The 18,982-nt window shown below is 44.1% G+C and overlaps 1 protein-coding gene across 2 annotated transcripts; it reads left to right on the top strand.

The window, feature by feature from the left end:
* The first annotated feature begins 3,008 nt into the window (after positions 1 to 3,008).
* ivns1abpa (influenza virus NS1A binding protein a) lies at positions 3,009 to 18,220 on the top strand. 2 transcript variants are annotated; one of them, XM_061238451.1, is made up of 15 exons: positions 3,009 to 3,185; positions 8,877 to 9,131; positions 9,306 to 9,441; positions 10,090 to 10,259; positions 10,341 to 10,416; positions 10,874 to 11,047; positions 11,182 to 11,307; positions 13,613 to 13,720; positions 14,064 to 14,190; positions 14,426 to 14,650; positions 14,790 to 14,911; positions 15,845 to 15,971; positions 16,060 to 16,191; positions 16,686 to 16,859; positions 17,061 to 18,220. In XM_061238451.1, exons 3-15 carry the CDS (start codon positions 9,331 to 9,333, stop codon positions 17,315 to 17,317), a joined length of 1,929 nt encoding a protein of 642 aa, XP_061094435.1. In that variant the 5' UTR covers positions 3,009 to 3,185; positions 8,877 to 9,131; positions 9,306 to 9,330; the 3' UTR covers positions 17,318 to 18,220. The 2 variants fall into 2 exon arrangements, with proteins under 2 accessions (XP_061094435.1, XP_061094436.1); XM_061238452.1 differs by lacking the exon at positions 17,061 to 18,220 and having other exon boundaries at positions 16,622 to 16,808.
* Positions 18,221 to 18,982: the final 762 nt, after the last annotated feature.

The raw sequence follows: 18,982 nt of genomic DNA, 5'->3' as shown, positions 1-18,982 counted from the left end.
GTATTTCTGATGGTAATCAGAAATATGTAATTAAGAAACTTTTCATTCTTTCTGAATATATCTCACTCAAAATAATTCAAACAGCTCTTGGCAGGTAAGTGACATTAGGAAGCTAGCTGTACAGTGTGGAGAAGGCATGTATTTCCAACGAATTAGTATTTGGCATATGAACCTTTTTTTTTTTTTCAGACCGCAAACTGCACAGCCCTCAGCAGGGCAGATGTGCTTGATCAGAGCAATAAGATCAGACAAGATCAGACAAAGTAAAACATGCTCAGTTCATTTTTTCGGACTCCTAGGAAAGTATATTTGAATTGAAACTGTCAGTCATACAATGGTTGCCAGGAAGAAAAATAACACAGAAAAGCCCTGCAGGTGGGATAAAACAGTGTAACAGAACCATAATGGCTCACTGCAACTGCCAGATAGCTTGAATGAAATGCACATCTACTCCTGCTTACACGTGCATCACAAACTGATTCTTATGGATTTCATAAAGCAAAACACATTCCATTTTCTGCTTCCTAACAGAGTAAAAATCCCAGCCTGCTGTTAATCTTATTGCTCAGATTTATCTGTTAGCAAATTCTATAAAGTAACATTCAGCTTATCAAGTCTTTATCAGCAAAGCCCTGCAAATTCCATGTTTACAGCACCTTGTATATATTCTGATGGTGCAAATCAGGCTAAGTATAACAGTGTTAAATACATGGCCTTCCCTCTGGTCTGAAGTCCACTGCTCAGACAACTGCTTCATGGCACCAACATGAAAATCCCCCAACTACTATTCTAGGATCCCTTTTTGTCAGGCTAGGCATACAATGTCCATTGATACATTTTTATGAGTTATAATACGACTGTGGACAATGTGTGCTGTACCAAGGTTTGGAAATCCAATATAGCATTTCCCTTGTTAATGCATATACCAGACAATAGTAGGAGCTGTTACATGCCTCGGGGTCAGAATTATGTTTTGAAATAACTGGTTGAGTGTTTTTCAGTGGTATCAGAATGGTCCAGCAGCGCTATTTAAGATCAATGGCAAATCTGGTTGCCTCTGCTAGGAAGCTGAGTCTGGATTGTAGGTGCAATAGGACAATGTCTCCAAGCACACATCAAAATCCACAAAGAAATGGTTAAGTAAAAACAACAACCATATTCTCCAATGGCCATCTCAGTCTCCAGACTTAAATCCCGTGAAAAATGTGTGGTCTGAATTGAAGAGGGGGGTATCCCAAGCGAAAAATGCTGCATAGAGGAATGGTCAAAGTTTCCTCCAAATTTGTTCTCTAACTTATCACAAATTATAGGAAACGACACATGGCTGTCATCTTTGCCAGGGGTGTTTGCACAAAGTATGAAACCAGGGGTGCCAAAAATTGTAGAAACAGTTTTTTGGGAAAAACAAAATTATTATAAAAATGTAAGACTGATAAAATTGAATTATGAATAAAGCACACTACTTTATGTGTGTTGGAAATCAAAAGCTTATGTCAATAACCATATTATTTATTTTCTTTTTTTATTAGTTTACATGACTCATATTTATCAAGGGTGCCAATAATACTGGAGCACTTTTATCCAAAAATTCTCCTATCCAGTATATAGCAAGCTAAACAAGGTAGGGAAAAAATACATTTTAGACAATAAAATCCTGTTATATAACATTTCAAATATATTAACAAAGACCAGCAAAAGGCTTTCTTAATTGATTGGTTTGGTTTTCTTTTACTGGTGGAAATTTCACTACCCATGTTCAGCTGTTCTCAGTTGCCTCTGGTTTTCATCAATTGAATGGTTAAAAATCATCATACTGCAATTTCCTTCCTGGCAAATTCAACATGATACCCAGAGCTGTCTCAGCACTTCTCGGAAAACAGGGCTTTATATGTGAAATATTTATACAGCTGCTGTCAAAACCCATCTGTGTAGCCTGAGTGAACCCCATAGCTAGTAGGTAGGAAAAGGGTTTCGGACTGTATCACTCCAAACACCAATTTAAGCTATTTCTGCTCAGTCAGCGGAACAATGCATTGAGCTAGAACTGTGAGACACTGGTCTGATTTTACTTTGATTGATAAACAGAATGTTGAAAGAAGCAACATTCAAATCAAGTATCACTAGATCACTAAACTTTTCTCATTAAATTATAGTGTCCATCCAGTGTACATACAGACAAACAATTCCTGAAATCTGAGGCAAAAGTGGATTGTTAGTTAAATTGAATGTGGCTCTGCCTGGCAACAAGTACGCAATTGTGAGACCTAGGAAGCAGGCCACCTGAACACATTTGTTAGTAATCTGTTGGCCCATTTTAACAGCTTGACAAAATATACATGGAAATGCAAGGCTTAAAATAACTCCTCTCCTCAACTGTCGGTAATTCAATGAGTGTGGTAACTGATCCGTGTGTGTTGACAGCTCTTTTGGCTGTTAACATGGTCTTGCAAAATAATACAATAGGAAGTCTACGCTGGGGGGCCTTGGCTGCGTCATTATGCTACCACTGAAATGACAATTACAAATACAACTGTGAACAATGTGTCCCTCAGGTGGTGCCCATAGTGGTAATTTTGATCCTTTAATTTAATTACCATTTACACTACTGAGCTGTAAACCTCACAGGTTTAACTTTTTTTTTACCGAGATCCCCCCATAGAGCTGAGGTCAGTAAGAGATGTCAGGTCTGTCTGGCTGCTTCTGAGCTTGGGTCTTGCAAAAAGGAGAGCCTCAATGATCTTTGGCTTCTCAGTGATTAATTCCCTCTTCAACATAATTTTGAATTGGAGCATGCGGGGAAAAAAATATATACTTCACGATTAGATCTAGCGAATTGTATTATTTCAAATGACACTGCTGCATAAATTGGAACTTTATATAATTATCAATAAATTATGTAAAAAGTGTAAACTTGCCTGTTTGACATTTGCTCCGCCCCAGCAGGCAGTCGGTGACGTCACCAACGGTGAAGCGCGCGCTTCACGTAGCTGTGATCATAGTCAGCTTGAGCTCAGGCAGCGCAGTCAGAGTCGCGGATCACCGTGGTTGGAAGGCACAAGAGAATCGTCAGGAAAGCTGTCAAGAAGCCACATCGCGCCAGCATCATTGACCTCGCTGTATCAACACCAGACAACTCCGAGTTCGCTATAAATATGTCTACTACCGTCTGCTGTCAAATAAATCAGGTAAAGAATTGCCTTTTTCCTTATTTCTTTACAACAGAATGACTCTTAGCGTGAAACCGTAAATGTGTGCTTTCTGCAAACACAGACATGCGGACACATTTCCATTGTAGCCAGTGAGCTAAATTAGCTATAGTAATAGTATTCATATTTCATAACCCCTACAGCGCGTATTCTGGGGAGTATCGTGATACTGGGATTCGCACTCGCCTAACCGTTATTTGAAGATGGGTTTTTAAATGAACGTTATCTGAAGCTTATGTAGCGAGTTAATGTGGCAAACTAACGTTAACGTTAGATTAACATTAATATTACTTGCTTGTGTCGTTATATAGCTAACGCCTTATAACTAGTCATCGTATATCATATCTATCTAGCACTTAGACCCATTAAAAGGTCGCGATGCTCAAAATGAATTCCACGTTGATCTAGAGGTATCATTACATAATTAAAATAAAATAGATGTTAATAATTACTATTGATTCGTTAAATCCAAGGTTTCAGGAACATTTCAGTTAAGTTACAGTTTTAATTAGCGACTCTCGTTAACGCTAGCGTTTTTTATTTCTATTTGTCTGGCTAGCTTAGTCCGTTCAATCGTGTGTAATGTTAAGTTAGCCTTCCTTTGTGCCTACGCTAGCTTCATAGCTAGCTAGTACCAGCAACTTTTCCCGCCTGCCCTGTGAAGCTAGCAAGCATCTTCATAGCAGGTGGCAAAGTGGTAGATAACGTTAGCAGACAGTAAACTCCCTTCGGTCATAGCACTGTGGTAGGTCCGATATCTAGATGTTTAGCCTGCTCCAGCTATAGGCGTAGTCCGCAAACCTTGGAACATCGTTAGCTCGCATTAAGTTAGCTAGCTAGCCTATCTAAATATAAGTAACGTTACACGTCGGCCCTCAGTGCTGTGTATAATAGGTTTAACGTTAGCTTGCTAATTAAACTATTTGATATTTTTTAATGAAATGTTTGTTTGACATTGAGATAACGTAGCGTTAACATTAAAATGTATATTTTCTCTGTAATGTTTCCTGAAGACAGTGAGGTCTTTGCACAAATCTAGCACGACTGACCTAGATTCCTGTAAGTTATCGGTTGTGGGGAGCCGCTGTGGGTTGTAATGTTGGCAAAGATCGGATGCGGCCGGGCATCATTCTTGCCAAGTCGTGTGGGCTTGGCCTGAGAATCTGGTTACAGGGAGGGGGCTATAAAATATTTGCTAGCTAACTTAGCTAACGGTCGATACCTAAATTCATTTGTACTATTGCGGCTACTGGGGTGTGTAGTTAACCTTTGTGTTTTTATTGTGTCACCACCACTGCACAGCCTCTCACTTATTTCCAGAATTTAGCTAGCTAGCCTTGTGTTTTATTGAATAACCTTAGCTAGTAACTACGTTAATACCATTTCAACAAGTACCTTGGTATGTATTTGCTGTTGGCTGGACAGGTCGCTACGTCTTTTTTTTCTATTCACTCAAAAATTAAGCTAGAATGGTTTTCCGTTAACGTTATCTTTTTGTTAACATGAATTAAAATAACATGTAGCTACCTACTAAATATCCAGCACTGATGCTATCGTCAAGAAATGACTGTAGCATGTTAACGTGAGGATAGAAATGCCACTGTACGTGACAATTCTGACGCATTGATGGCATATTGACCCTCATCTTGGGTTTGGGAAGTAGTGTGGTGCATCAGTTACTCTGGTTGCCAGCGAGCACCTGCAGCGGTACCAGGTGTTAACGTTAGATGTCTAGGGGAGAGACAGCCGTAGAAATTGGCGTGCTTTGCAAAACGAGGCTTCTGAATTTTTAGGATGGTTTAATCCGTTATACTCTCAAAAGATCCGCACTGACATTAGATTTGCAATGGATACGCACGTGGCGATAAATCAGGTGGATGCGTATGGGGGTTGCTCGAACAGATATTGCAACCTTCACGACCACTCCAGCCGTGTTTTCGACAATGAAATGTTAAAATAAATGTCTTATGATAAGTGCAGTAAGCTTTTTACCTTTTTTGCCTGCGGTCATGGCAACGGGTTTTAGTCTTGTGCAGTTGCTCACCTGTGACCTCTAACCACCACATGTTTGGTATTTGCGGATTGTTCCTGCAGAACATGTCCTCCTATGTACGGAATTTGTCAGACCATGGGCCATTCTGAGTAATTTCAGAGAAGTTTCATATCATACTTTTTAAGTGTTACTTCTTATTTCCACAGAAGAGGACTCGGTGCTGCTATGATTGAACATTTCGCTTTTTTTCCCCCAATCCATTCAAGCGCAATATTTCAGGGACAGTCAAGGGCATGCCAGTTGTAAAATAACAGTAGCATACTTTTGCTCATTTATCTTCTCTTTGCAGTCTTCATTTTAGAACTATCATTGCAAACATAACTGAATAGCGGTCAGAACATGGAATTGCAATTTCAGCCGTAGGTTTTTTAAAACACAAATCATTATGCCAACCTACCTGTGAATGTTGCTCATAGTTAGTGCCGATTAGTATTTAAGTGGAAATTGCGATTGCCTGGCGTGGGGTTGGGGGGTCAGATCGTTTAGTGAAGCAGTTCTGCGTAGCAATAATTTTCTTGCCCTGTCCCACCAAGTTGGAACAGAACTTCCCCTGAGCATATTGTTAGCTTATAATTGATGTGGAAGTTCTGTATTTTTCCAGTACTGGAGGAGGCAGGTAGGCTCTAATGAAAACAAAGATGCACTTGTTTTCTTTGGCTGTACCATACCTGTAGTAGAGGAGTGATTATTGAATTTCCTCAGAAGGCGGCTGCCTCTGTTGCTAATGGACAAACCTGGCAAGCGAACTGAAGCTGATTTATGTCCCTCACTTGGTAACTGCATATTGTTATTATTATTAGGACCAAGTTTATTTCTTGTTTATGTCCATTCAGGCCCCTAGTTCTAGTTCATTCAGACCGAGAATGAAATGTCATGCGTTACCACGGGGTGTGTTCTGACCTTAAATCGTAATTAATAATTGATGGTTTGTTAATGAAGAAGAAAAATGGTTTAAGGTCCCAAGTACCAAGCACAGATGTAATGGACACTGTCATTTTATTCCCCATAGGGTCATTGGTTTCTATGGCTTTAATCATATGGGTTTACCTTGAGCCCCCTTCTAAACGACCTTTTGGCCAGTAAAGTAATAAAAACTACAGAAGTGTGCTTTTCCTGGACTGACCTTGCTTACCAGTTTATGTGCAGTAAAGTATCAGGTATATGATTCACCTGAATTTTTTTTATTTTTTTACATTTTTACATTCATTTACATTTTCAATTTTTTTCACATGAATTAAATGAATTTATTAGGTTCCTTGTATAGCTTTTACTGGTCTTGATGGGTAGGAATCATGGTTTCTCTGATAGCCAAATTGAAAACTCTTATTACAATGTTGATGCTTTTCAGTGTTACTGAGCGTGTCCTTTAATTTGAAATCTACTTGAGGCAGGGAGGAATCGACTCTTTATTTCTCTGTTGCCAAGGCATGTTTCTAAAAGAAGACAATGTACAGAAAATTTTCACATATTTTTGGCTTTTCCGGTACACGAGGAGTCATGCAAATCTTTGTTCCGCATGCAAAGGTCTTTCGAAAGAATCCAGACATCTGGATCTTTGAGGGATACAGAGGTTGTGATTCACACGGGAGTGAGGCGGTGCTTGCCAGACATTGCATAAGCAGAGGCAGTGTGAATGCACACACGTGCAGCTAGCTCACCCCGACCATCACATATCCTGTACTCTGAGTGAAACACACCCAGCTCCAGAGCTCTACACAAATCTGACTGGGGTGTCATTTCTTTCTCTGCCGTTTCAGGGCATTTTTGACACTATTGCGACTTTCTTTAATGCAATGTAACATATTGCCTTCATGCCTAATTTTGCTTTGGGTTGTCTGCAGCCTATTTAGAGGCTGATATAGATTTGAGAAGATATACAGGAATTGACAATAACAAAAAAAAGTTCAACAGTCATAGAAGAAATTTCCAGCGTAGTCAGTCTTGCTGGTATTTGTCTCAATTAGTCTGGTCTGCTAGTTCAGACTTGGCAGCGTGACTGATTTACAGAGCCAAGCCCCTCAGGAATCAAAGAGACCAGTCTCACATGCTCTCATTTAACCATTCAGGTGACTTGCAGAAATGTAATTTGCGCAAATTCAAATATTGTAGCAAACATGGTAATTTGCTTCATCATTCTTTTGGATTGGCCCATATTCATACGGTTGTATCCGATTGTTTCTTGAATACTTTTCCATAAAGCTATTAATACTACAGGCCCTTTCTAGAGAAGCATTGCTCGTATATGTGAATGGGCAGTGCTGTTTTTAGCTCTGCTGGTGGCAGGAAGCCAACAAATAACACAAAAGTGCCTTTCATGTGTGGCCTTCAGTAAAAAAAAAAAAAAAAAAAAAGTGATTTTCATTCTAACTCGGAGCACCATAATTTCAGCACACAAAGACCAATTTGTTGTATGCTAGAAGTACGTTCTCTTGTAACACAAGAGGATTGGTTTATCAGTGGCATGATTAGTGATGACACCAGTCTGTAGTATCACTTCCCCACAGTGTTTCCAGTTAATCTGTCTTGTGTTAAGTTGACAGAACTTTTCTTTTTCCCCAGCAGCAATTTGTCACAGGTATTTTCCAATGACAGGGCCTGTGTGCCTGCAGTCAGTTAGTTGAAAAAAGTTTAAAGGGACACCATATAACTTTACAACACCTTTCTTTGGAAGAGTGTCAACTATACATGGAACCTAATTTGCATTACAGCAATTCATATTTAGCCAGGACTGTCTCAAATCTCAATTGATTTCAGATGAACCATCAAGGGCTTACTTTAGCAGACAAACTGTGTTTGGGGTACTGATACTAGTGTAGTTATTATGGTTTTCTTTCATCGTATGATACCATTGAGGTTTTTCTGGGAGGGAAGAATCGTAACAAGCCTCTGTTTAGGCTCAAAGTTGTCCTTGTGAAATCGGCAGGGCCGCTAAGCGGATAAGTGGGAAATGCTTCCAAATCTCTGCTTCGTATTCAAAGGCTTTCCACTTGCCCTATAGTATGGCCATTTCCAGATTGTCCACATTGGTTTTGGAAATGCTGTAGTCAGCCCGCACGGCCGTGGGATTTGGAGCAGCTGTCGCAGGCTTCTCGCCTGGTGGAAGAGAGAGCCATCTAAATTCCTGCCTAATTTACTGCGCGTGCCTGCAGCCCACTGCCCAGACAGTCACCCGCTTGCCCAGTGCAGGAGCGGACTGAGAGTCCTCTGTATCCGTCAGTATAAAAGGGGTAGAGATTTGGGTGTCAGTTTGCACCAGAACGGGGTCACGGAAGTCTCTGGTAGGGCCAGAAGTCTGTTGCAGTGAGGGTGGTTGGGAGTGAGGGGTGCGGTTGATCCTGTGAGCTCCCGTTGTCTGGGTGCTCACAGCACGAGGTGGATGGGGAGGTGAGGAGGGCGGGCTGGGTCCGGTCCTTTTTAGCTACATAAAGTGCAGGGTAGAAAGAGCAGCGTCCAGACTGGTGAAGGGAAGGGGAAATGTCATTTTTATGAGTGTGCTACTGAAGAATGTGCCCGTACATAACTCCCACAGGGTCGCATGCAGACCGAACCTGTTTGAAGACTTCATTTTGGAAAGAGCGAATCTTGTCTTACTGACTTGCGCTGTTGGTGTTTTGCAGGTTATAATGTGCGATCGTCACAGAAAAAACTCCGCTCTATAGCCCACGTGATCCTGAGGACTTGATTACAGTGGCTTTAAGCCTGATAGTTTGAGCTGGTGCAGCTGCTGCCTGGTATCACACTGCTTGTCTACTGGCATTGCTTCTGCCTTCCCCTGTGCAAAGGAAAACTTGGACTCCAGATCTACTCTGCCACGTGCCTTCCCGTTCGCCTCCACTCTCACCAATATCGCTCCCTCAAGTGACACTTATTAGGTAATCCTGTTAATAACATATGGGTCATATACCGGGTGTGCTCAATTGACTGTTACAATGTGACAAATTAAACTGCCTTGTACGTGGACAGAGCCTGAATTATGCCTATTTTGGGAAATAATAACAATGTAAATGCAAGCTAAATGTACATGTTGGTCCTTCTCTATCACCAAGGCTCAACAAGTACAAATACGACAAAATGATTCCCAACGGATATTTGATGTTCGAAGATGAAAGCTTCCTTGATTCCACTGTGGCCAAGATGAATGCATTGCGCAAGAGTGGCCAGTTCTGTGATGTGAGACTTCAGGTAAGTCTTTATAATTTAGAAATCCTAGTCAAGGCCGTGTGAACAAGCTTTATTGAAACCACTGTGCCCAAACACTGAAAATCGTGTGTCTGAGTGAATGTCTTCAATGGAATTCAGCATATGTAAGATTCATTCCCAGCTACCTTTGTAATAATTATTGCTTAGGTCATCTAGATTAACACTGCATGCAAATTGCCCCGCTAAGTCTTGCAGTGACCAAAGACACAGAGCTGTATTTTTAGGAATGCAAGAATGGGTTGAATATTTCTCTTTTTACTGCCTCTAGATTCAGTGAAGTAAATAATTAATAGGCGTTTCTGTGGTTGCCGAGTTCTTGCCTATTTGTCTCTCTATGTGTGGTAAAGGCAGGTCCTGCCTCCTTAGGATAACCGGTACTTGCATAACCAACCTCGCTGCTGGTCTCTGGGGATGCATGCACTTGTGTTGTCACATTGGGCCTTTGACTAAACAATTGAAGCCACTGATTGTATTGGAACCCGAGTCGCCTGTTGCACAAGGAGACAGTTATCTTCTCGTTCCATTGTGCTAATATCAGGAATCCTCAAGATAAAACGTCTCAGGGGGGTTTACTTGTCTGGAGTGGGCAGGGTTGTTGACGCTCACTGACTCTCTCTGGGGTCTCTGCAGGTCTGCGGGCATGAGCTCATGGCCCACCGAGCCGTCCTGGCCTGCTGCAGCCCCTACCTTTTTGAGATCTTCAACAGCGACACGGACCCCCACGGAGTCTCCCACGTCAAGTTCGAGGACTTGGACCCGGAGGCCGTGGAGATCCTGCTCAACTACGCCTACACGGCTCAGTGAGTGTGGCTCCTCCCTCCCATCCAGTAGGCCAGGCCGAAGCTGAACGTGCTGACCGGGACCCTTCCTTTGTCTTGCAGGCTGAAGGCGGATAAAGAACTAGTGAGAGAGGTCTATTCTGCTGCCAAAAGGCTCAAGATGGAAAGGGTTAAACAGGTATGCTCCCTCTTCTCGTGTTAATCGCCTGTTCTCTCATTGTGAAATCGCATCGGCACAAGTTGCGTGTGTAACGGGTTACCAGTCCGCTAAAGTCAAACTTGCCCATAGCCTAGGGCAACGACATTCTTTTGAATTTGAGTTACATTATCGGGGAGCGTTGTTGTAGTAACTTGCTCCGGGCCATCGTCGTACTTCACACAGTACCTATGGGCGAACTAGCCGAGCTAACCCTGTTGCACGTGCATAGAAGCACGTGTTCCCCATCTAGATTGAACCCGTTCTAAGATATGAGGACTAGATTGTTTGAACCCGTTCCAAATACTCTAGCTATGCTGGTGTGAGTTGTGGACGATGAGATGTCTAGATGTTCCAAATTTTTACATCGGATCTTCCATTCGGGTTATGGAGTCGTGGACAACGGCGTAAAGGCTAACAACTTGTGGGACTATTTCAGATCTGTGGCGACTACCTTCTGTCGAAGATGGACTGCCAGAGCGCCATCTCCTTCCGCAGCTTCGCCAGCTGCATGGGGGACGGGCGGCTCCTGGGGAAGATCGACTCGTACATCCAGGAACACCTGCTGGAGATCTCCGACCAGGAGGACTTTCTCAAACTCCCACGACTGAAGGTATGATTTCAGTCCGTACTCATCCATTTACAAAGTTAGCCAGTTCCAGAATGCCTCCTCGCACACTCCCATCTGACTCTTCTTTTTTTAACGAACGGGGGCATGTAAATCTTTGTTTGCCTTCTGGTTTCCAGTTAGAAGTCATGCTAGAAGACAACCTGAGCCTGCCAAGCAATGGCAAGCTCTACTCCAAAGTGATGAGCTGGGTGCAGCGCAGCCTGTGGGACAACGGGGAGCATCTGGAGAGACTGATGGAGGAGGTCAGTATGGAGGCCAGTGTGTGCCCTCTATATCTATCTATCTATCTCTCTATCTCTATCTCTTTCTCCCTGTCTTCCTCTCCCTCCATCATTCAGAGTGAAAGGGTCCGTTCCCATCTTGGCACTGTTTTTTTGGTTTGGGTTTGTTTGTGTTCTTTCCTTTTTTTCAAAGCCTTGGCGTAAAGAATGTAAATAGGTGCAGTAGGCGCCAGACTCTTTGCACACTGCAGAGCTGAGAGGTTTGTACAGGTGAGCAGAAAGAACCGTTTTCAGTCTCTGCCGTTGTTCTCGCCACCACTGCCTTGCCAGAGCTTTTGTTTCCTTTTGTTTTTCCGCTGAATGAAATCAGCGCAGGGAGGTGTCAGGTTTAGGTATCAGTTTAAAGGTCGCCTTTGCATTTCTTCATGGTTCTTCCTTTGCAGGTTGCATTGCTGGGCATCATGGGTAAATACTAATGGCTGTCCCTCCCCATTGATTTATCTTTCCTTAGGTTTATTAAGCAAACAGCAGCAGGATTTGCAAGACTGAAGAAAGCAAGACCGAGTCCTCCAGGGTAATGAGTCATAAAGAAGCAGCCTCAGCCCGCAACCAAGGCATCTCTATACTCCCATCTGTTACAGAACAATGCACAGCCAACTAATCCTGTTTACGTCTTACATCTTCCCACAGCACATTAAGTTTATTCACCATAATCTATTGTTAAATAAGTGGGATAAACAATGGTGACTGTGTAGGACATCACCATAACAAGCCATGTCTCCCTCACCCAAAACAAAAATGATTGATTCATCGTTTCCCCAAAGCACTGATCTTTTTTTAACTTGATCTGTGTATGAGAAGCACGCTGCTCTTCTGAATTCAAATGACCGCACAAAATGTTCTGGCCACCTCTCTTGCATAACTGTTTTGACAGTTTTTTCCTGTTCAAGGCAGCATCTGCTAATTTATTGGATCATTTAAAGCAGAAAAGGCAGATCTAGTGCGATTGCAGCTGCTCCACTCTCATTCTCTGTGCTCTGATATACACTCAGTGAGCACTTTATTAGCTATTTATTAGACTTAAGTTTAAAAAATAAGTCGTCTGCTGCTGTAGCCTATCCACTTACAGGTTTGATGCGTTGTGTGTTCAGATGCGCTCTTCGGCATACCACTGTTGTAATGTGTGGTTATTTGCATTACTGTCGCCTTCCTGTCAGCTTTGACCAGTCTGGCCATTCTCCTTGGACTTCTCATTAATGAGGCATTTCTGCCAGCAGAACATTTTTTTGCACCATTCTCTGCAAAAATCTAGATGTTGTGCATGAAAATCCGAGGATATCAGCAGTTTCTGAGATACCCAAACCAGTCATTGACACCAACAATCATTCCACAGTCAAAGCCACTTAAATCACATCCCGCCCCCCCCATTCTGATGGTTCATGTGAACATTAACTGAAGCTCCTGACCCGTATCTGCATGATTGTAATGCAGTGCACTGCTGCCACAATTGGCCGATTAGATAATCGCATGAATAAGGTGTTAATGAGTGTATGTGCCTGTCAACTAGACAGCGGCTAGACTACTTATAACCCTTTATTTCACACCCTATTACTTCTAATTTCAAGCAACTTGGTATCTGAAAATTTTTACACAAAATTCATTTAGATTGTAACCATCCGGTCTCCAGACCCAGAGGAAGGATTAGGGACGCACCTCTTGTCAAGTTTCTGTGAAGTTACCTGGAATAGTCAATACTGAGGATAACCAGTTTAGGTTCAGGAGCTGTGTGTATGTGTGTGTGTGTGTGTGTGTGTGTGTGTGTGTGTGTGTTTTTGTAAAAAAAAAAAATTACACATCGATAATGACCAACTTTACAGCCAGGACACTGCTCAAGAAGTTGGAGAACAGAAGAGCAAAGATGGAAGGAGGACCAGTATTTTTTTTTCTTTTTTCTTTTTTAAATCCCAGCACGATGACTGTTCATCATTTGCTGCTTTGTGATGGTGTTGTGACCAAACCCCTCCTTTTTTTTCTTTTTTTTTTAGCAAACAAGTGCTTTTAACGCCTGCGCTAAAGTCTTGCTGTTGCCCTTCAGCAGAGCACCGGCCACAAGGGATTTTCTCTGAAGGCCTGGCCAGCAGTCTGCCTCACCCTGCTCCAGGCTTGCGAGCCTGCGCAAACGCTGCTTTTTTATATACATAAAGACCTCTTCCTCCAGGATGACGGCGACTACTCCTCTCCCCTCCCCCGAGGACCAAGCTCAGTGTTGCTGGGTTCTTTGTTGTCATGGAGACAGCCACATGGGTCTTGTGTCACTGTCTTGCAGGTGCAAACGCTGTACTACTCAGCGGACCACAAGCTGCTCGATGGGAGTCTGCTTGAGGGACAGACTGAGGTGTTTGGCACTGAGGATGACCACATCCAGTTTGTGCAGGTACTGAACCGGCACGGGCTGCTGGGTCAAGCTTTCAGAGGCTTCTAAAGCAGCTCAGTTCTGAAACTGAAGGCAGACCAATTTGGGTACTGCCTAAGTGAAGCTAGGCTTATTTATCTCCGTTTAGAATGCTCAAAAGGGCCAGTTGTCTGAAACTGCAAAATGGTAGTATTAAAGAGAATTCAGTTAGTTAGGCTCATAGGGAGTTGTGGTTAGAGGCAAAGAAGAGCTGGTTAATGGGGTTTGAGCCCTGCACTGGTTTGTAGTGTGAGATTGTGTGTAGTGCCCTGGAATACAGGGCTGGCTCTGCCTGGGACTCTGCAGTTGCCCTTTGGTTTTGCAGAAGAGGCCCATGCGCGAGAACATCCACAGGCAGATGAGCAGCAGCTCCTCTGGAAGCCTCTCGCCCAGCTCTGGCATGCAGCACAGCAAGCTTGAATGGAAGTACATTGCATCCGAGAAGACCACCAGTAAGTCAGCCGGAACTGCCGGGATGTGGCAGTTTGCTTTCCAATGAAATTTTACATGAGCACTAAACTCCATGAAAGTAAATAATGGTGAGAGCAGGCCTTTTGAACCCATCTAGTCTCGCCATTTATCTAGTCCGAAATTAGTAGAACACTGATCCATCAGAGGGCATAGCCTGTTATTGGCCAGTCCTGCCGATATGCTAGACCTCAGTAACCCCTGTCTTGCCTGCTGCAGACAACACCTACCTGTGCCTGGCAGTGCTGAATGGCGTCCTGTGCGTCATCTTCCTGCACGGCCGCAACAGCCCCCAGAGCTCCCCCACCTCCACCCCCTGCATGCCGAAGAGCATGAGCTTTGAAGTGGCGCCTGAAGAGCTGGAGGAGAAGATCCTCTCCCCCATGCACTACGCCCGCTCCGGCCTGGGCACCGCCCAGCTGGACGGCAGGCTGATCGCCGCAGGTAAGCCCTAAAGCCACCGCCAACAATCCCCCGTTAGCCAAGAGCCGCGATGCTAACGATTAGCAGAGTTTGGTGGTGGGAGTTGCTCGGAAGAAGAGTATGTAATGTCGGTGATGTTGATGTGCTTTCCCTCATACAGGAGGCTACAACAGGGAGGAGTGCCTACGGACTGTGGAATGCTACGACCCGAAGCGGGACTGCTGGACTTTCATCGCCCCGATGCGGACTCCGCGGGCTCGCTTTCAGATGGCTGTGCTGATGGTATGTCCACGCACTCCAAAGTGGGCCCTTCTTGGTCGCACACACACAAGTAGCACAAGATGCAGTCAAAAGGACTGACCTAGAATCTTTATTAGCGTTGACGTTTCACCTATATATACATGCACTGAGTACTTTATTAGGAACTCTATACTAATACTGGGTTGGGCTTCCCTTTGCTCTGAAAACAGCCTCAATTCTTTGTGGCATGGATTCCTCAAGATGTTGAAAACATTCCTTTGAGATTCTGTTCCATGTTGACACGCATTACGCAATTTCTGCAGATTCGTCTGCTGCACTGCATTCATTGTCATGTTCATGAAACCAGTTTGAGAACTTTTGCATGGTACATTATCATGCTGAAAGTAGCCATTAGAAGAAGGGTACATTGTGGCCATGAAGGGATGCACATGGTCAGCAACAATACTCAAATAGGCTGTGGCATCAAGCGATGATTGATTGGTATTAACAGGCCAAAAGTGTGCCAAAAAACATTCCATTACACACCATTACACCACCCCAACCGGCCTGGATTGTTGACACAGGCAGGTTGGGTCCATGGATTCATGCTGTTGGTACCAAATTCAGACCCTACCATCTGTATGCCTCATCAGAAATTGAGATTCATCAGACCAGGCTACAACTTTCCAGTTTTCGTGAGCCTGTGCTCACTGCAGCCTCAGCTTTCTGTTCTTGACTGACAGAAGTGGAGCCCGATGTGGTCTATTGCTGCTGTAGCCTATGCTGCTACACGATTGGCTGATTAGATAATCGCATGAATAAGCAGGTGTACAGGTGTTCCTAATATAGTGCTCAGTGAGTGTATATAAAGCCTTCCACAGAACAAGGCCCTTGTGTCACCTAGTTAAAAGCCTTGAAATGTCCTGAGTAATGACCCTTCATTACCCTGAGTAAGGACTTCATCCCTGCGCGCAGGGTCAGCTGTACGTCATGGGAGGCTCCAACGGCCAGTCGGACGAGCTGAGCTGCGGGGAAACCTACGACCCGCGGGCGGACGAGTGGACCCAGGTGCCGGAGCTTCGGACCAACCGCTGCAACGCAGGTAAAGCAGAGGCCCGGGGTCATAGCAACGGGACGGGGAAACTTGCGGGCCGCCCGGGTGCCCAGTTAACCCCTGTGTGGCTTTCCAGGCGTCTGCGCTCTCAACAACAAGCTGTTTGTGGTGGGAGGGGCCGACCCGTGCGGACAGAAGGGCCTGAAGAACTGCGACGCCTTCGACCCCGTCGCCAAAACCTGGACCAACTGCGCCCCCCTCAACATCCGTACGTCCCGCTCCCCCTCGTATTACCCACCCACATACAACCCACTGGTCTGACAGGACGCGTCCAACCAGATCCTTTAAGGACTCAATGGGATCATTTCAATGTTTAATCGCTTGTTGTTTCATCGGTTACAACTAGAAGACTAGTTCCAAATGACCATGTCATTTATAGTACAGATGCAGAAAGGGATGGTGCCAATGCAAAGAAAGACTGACCAGTTGAGAATGTTTTGAGTGTAAATTGGAGGTTCTGCATGCAAGTTAAGTTGCATATGGAACTGGTCATTACAGACCGTAAATCTGTTGGAGGGCAACAACCGCTGCAGGCAGATGGAAATTCCTGGAATAGCTTCCTGTCATTTGTGGCGGAGCTAGGTTTGTTTTTGGCCAAGATGGAGCCTCCAAGGTCATTGTGCTTTGCTCGCACACAGACAAAAGGGAACGTGATGTAGGAAGGGTGGAGAAGCGAAATGTGTGACAGGAACGTCCTTGCAGGGAGGCACCAGGCGGCGGTGTGTGAGCTGGACGGCTTCATGTACGTGATCGGAGGGGCCGAGTCCTGGAACTGCCTGAACACTGTGGAGCGCTACAACCCCGACAACAACACCTGGACCCTCGTCGCACCGATGAACGTGGCCAGGCGAGGGGCAGCGGTGGCCGTGTACGAAGGTGAGCGTGCCCCTCACGCACGGTCTGACCGCAACAGGACCGCATGTCCACACGGTGCAACTAACGGCCAGCACCACTGCACAGGAGGCAGTAATTAAGTTCGCTGGACAACCTTTAGAGTAGCTTTCAACTACTCGATGTAAAGCTGAGTACTTGTGTTTGGGTGATGAGCGTAACTGGTTGGGTATGGTCACCTTGCAGGGAAGCTGTTCGTGGTGGGCGGGTTTGACGGTTCCCACGCTCTTCGCTGCGTGGAGGTGTACGACCCGGCCAAGAACGAGTGGAGGATGCTGGGCAGCATGACGGCGGCCCGCAGCAACGCGGGCGTGGCCGTGCTGGGAAACATAATCTGCGCGGTGGGAGGCTTCGACGGAAACAACTTCCTCAACACCATGGAGACCTACGACCCGGACACCAACGAGTGGAGTCCCTGCGTGGAAGCCTTCGCTGCTTTCTGAACAAGCGGAGCACCTTTCTCAAACTAACAGGCTTAGTGATGTCATTGTGTTTAGTGAAGTCCTTACATGTGAGCTAGGGGGTGGGGAGGGAGAGGGGGAATATTTGGTGGGTGGGAACCTTAAGCGGGGTTGCTGAAAGCAACATAAAGCCTTTGCATATTGCATAAAATATTACGTGCTGTAAATATTGTTTTTTCTATTTTGTTTGGTCATACTAAGAATGCCAACATTAGAACACACCTAGTGCAGTCTTTGGAGTTGAGGTTTGTTTTCTCTTACAAGTTTTCAGAGTGTAACCAAATGGATGTACTCAGTCACAATGTTCCCCACTCTACTTGCTAGCACTATCGCTTGCTAGGTTTTAACATTATACTCAGTACGTGTGGGGTTGGTGACTGGGTACCTTTGTCTTTTTTTTATTAATATTTTGTCAAGGTTTAACACATGAAAATCTGCAGTTAAAAGCCTTATTCAAAGATGAAGCATATGGCTGTTTTGTGTCATTTAAACTGAAACTGAATTGCTTTACCAGTACAGTGGTATCTTTTTTGATGGCCTTTTTTATATTTTTATACACTGCTGAGCAATTACCAATAGATGATCTGAAGTGTCAAGACGCACATTACTTTATTTGAACCATTACATGAAAAGGTGCCAGTAATGTAGTCTCACACATGCACACTTGCACATCCATGCTTCAGAGTTTGTGCTAATAAATATTTGTTACTGCAATTTTACTAATTATTCATTTGAAATGCTCTTTTTGGATGTTACGATGTTTTTTTTTTTTCCCTTCTGGCTCTGTATTGTTTTTGTTTTTTTTGTTTAGAGCAAATTGAGGTGAATTGCTGTGTCACATTTGTTACAAGTTGATATTTCTTAATAAACTTTCAACCCACATGACCTACAGCAGCATTATTCGTAATCATGAGTTTCATTTATATGCCTAAAAACTGGACATATTGTAAAATTATCAAGTTTAGGTACAGCTCCTGACACTATCGTTAATAATGCAATTTGGCCGTATCAAATTGTAGCTTCTGATTACAAAAGAAATGTCCAACTCACTAAGCTGATGTTGGAATGGTTAGTTTCTTCATATCCACCAGAAAACTGGTTTTGCAACCTGCTGTCTTTGCACAAAGCACATTTTGGCAGGTAACCGTAATTAATTTTCCATTTCCCAACAGGAATACTAGAAACCTCACCATTTCCACAGGGACTTCATTCAGAGGGTTTTTTTTGTCTGTGCCCAATTCTTGTGCCAAACTCTAATTCTGGAAGGATTACCATAATCTGGATGATGAGCAGGGTTCCTGATTGGAAGCAGGACACGTTTGTCTGAGTCATGTGACCATGGACCAAATAAGGCATGGGCAGGCTCTGTTTCTGAACTGTCACCAAGAGTGGCTACTAATCTCCTCCATTCACAAATACAAGTCCCTGATCTCCTGAATCACATTATGTCAAGTGGATATGGAAGGGGAAGTAGGCTAAGAAACATGGGGCCAGAAGTGAAGCCTTCCATTGGACGTTTTCGTGGGGTCTCTAGTTCTGTAACTGCCCACCGAGTAATCTCATTTTACAGCCGTGTTCACCAGTGGAAGCCTCCACAGATGTCAAATGTTAAATTCTGTGAACTGGACAAGGCATATGCCACACAAA

The sequence above is a fragment of the Conger conger genome, chromosome 4 (genome assembly GCF_963514075.1).
Source record: "Conger conger chromosome 4, fConCon1.1, whole genome shotgun sequence".
Lineage (NCBI taxonomy): Eukaryota > Metazoa > Chordata > Actinopteri > Anguilliformes > Congridae > Conger > Conger conger.
Note: the sequence above shows the minus strand (reverse complement) of the source record. Positions and strands in the feature narration are given on the sequence as shown.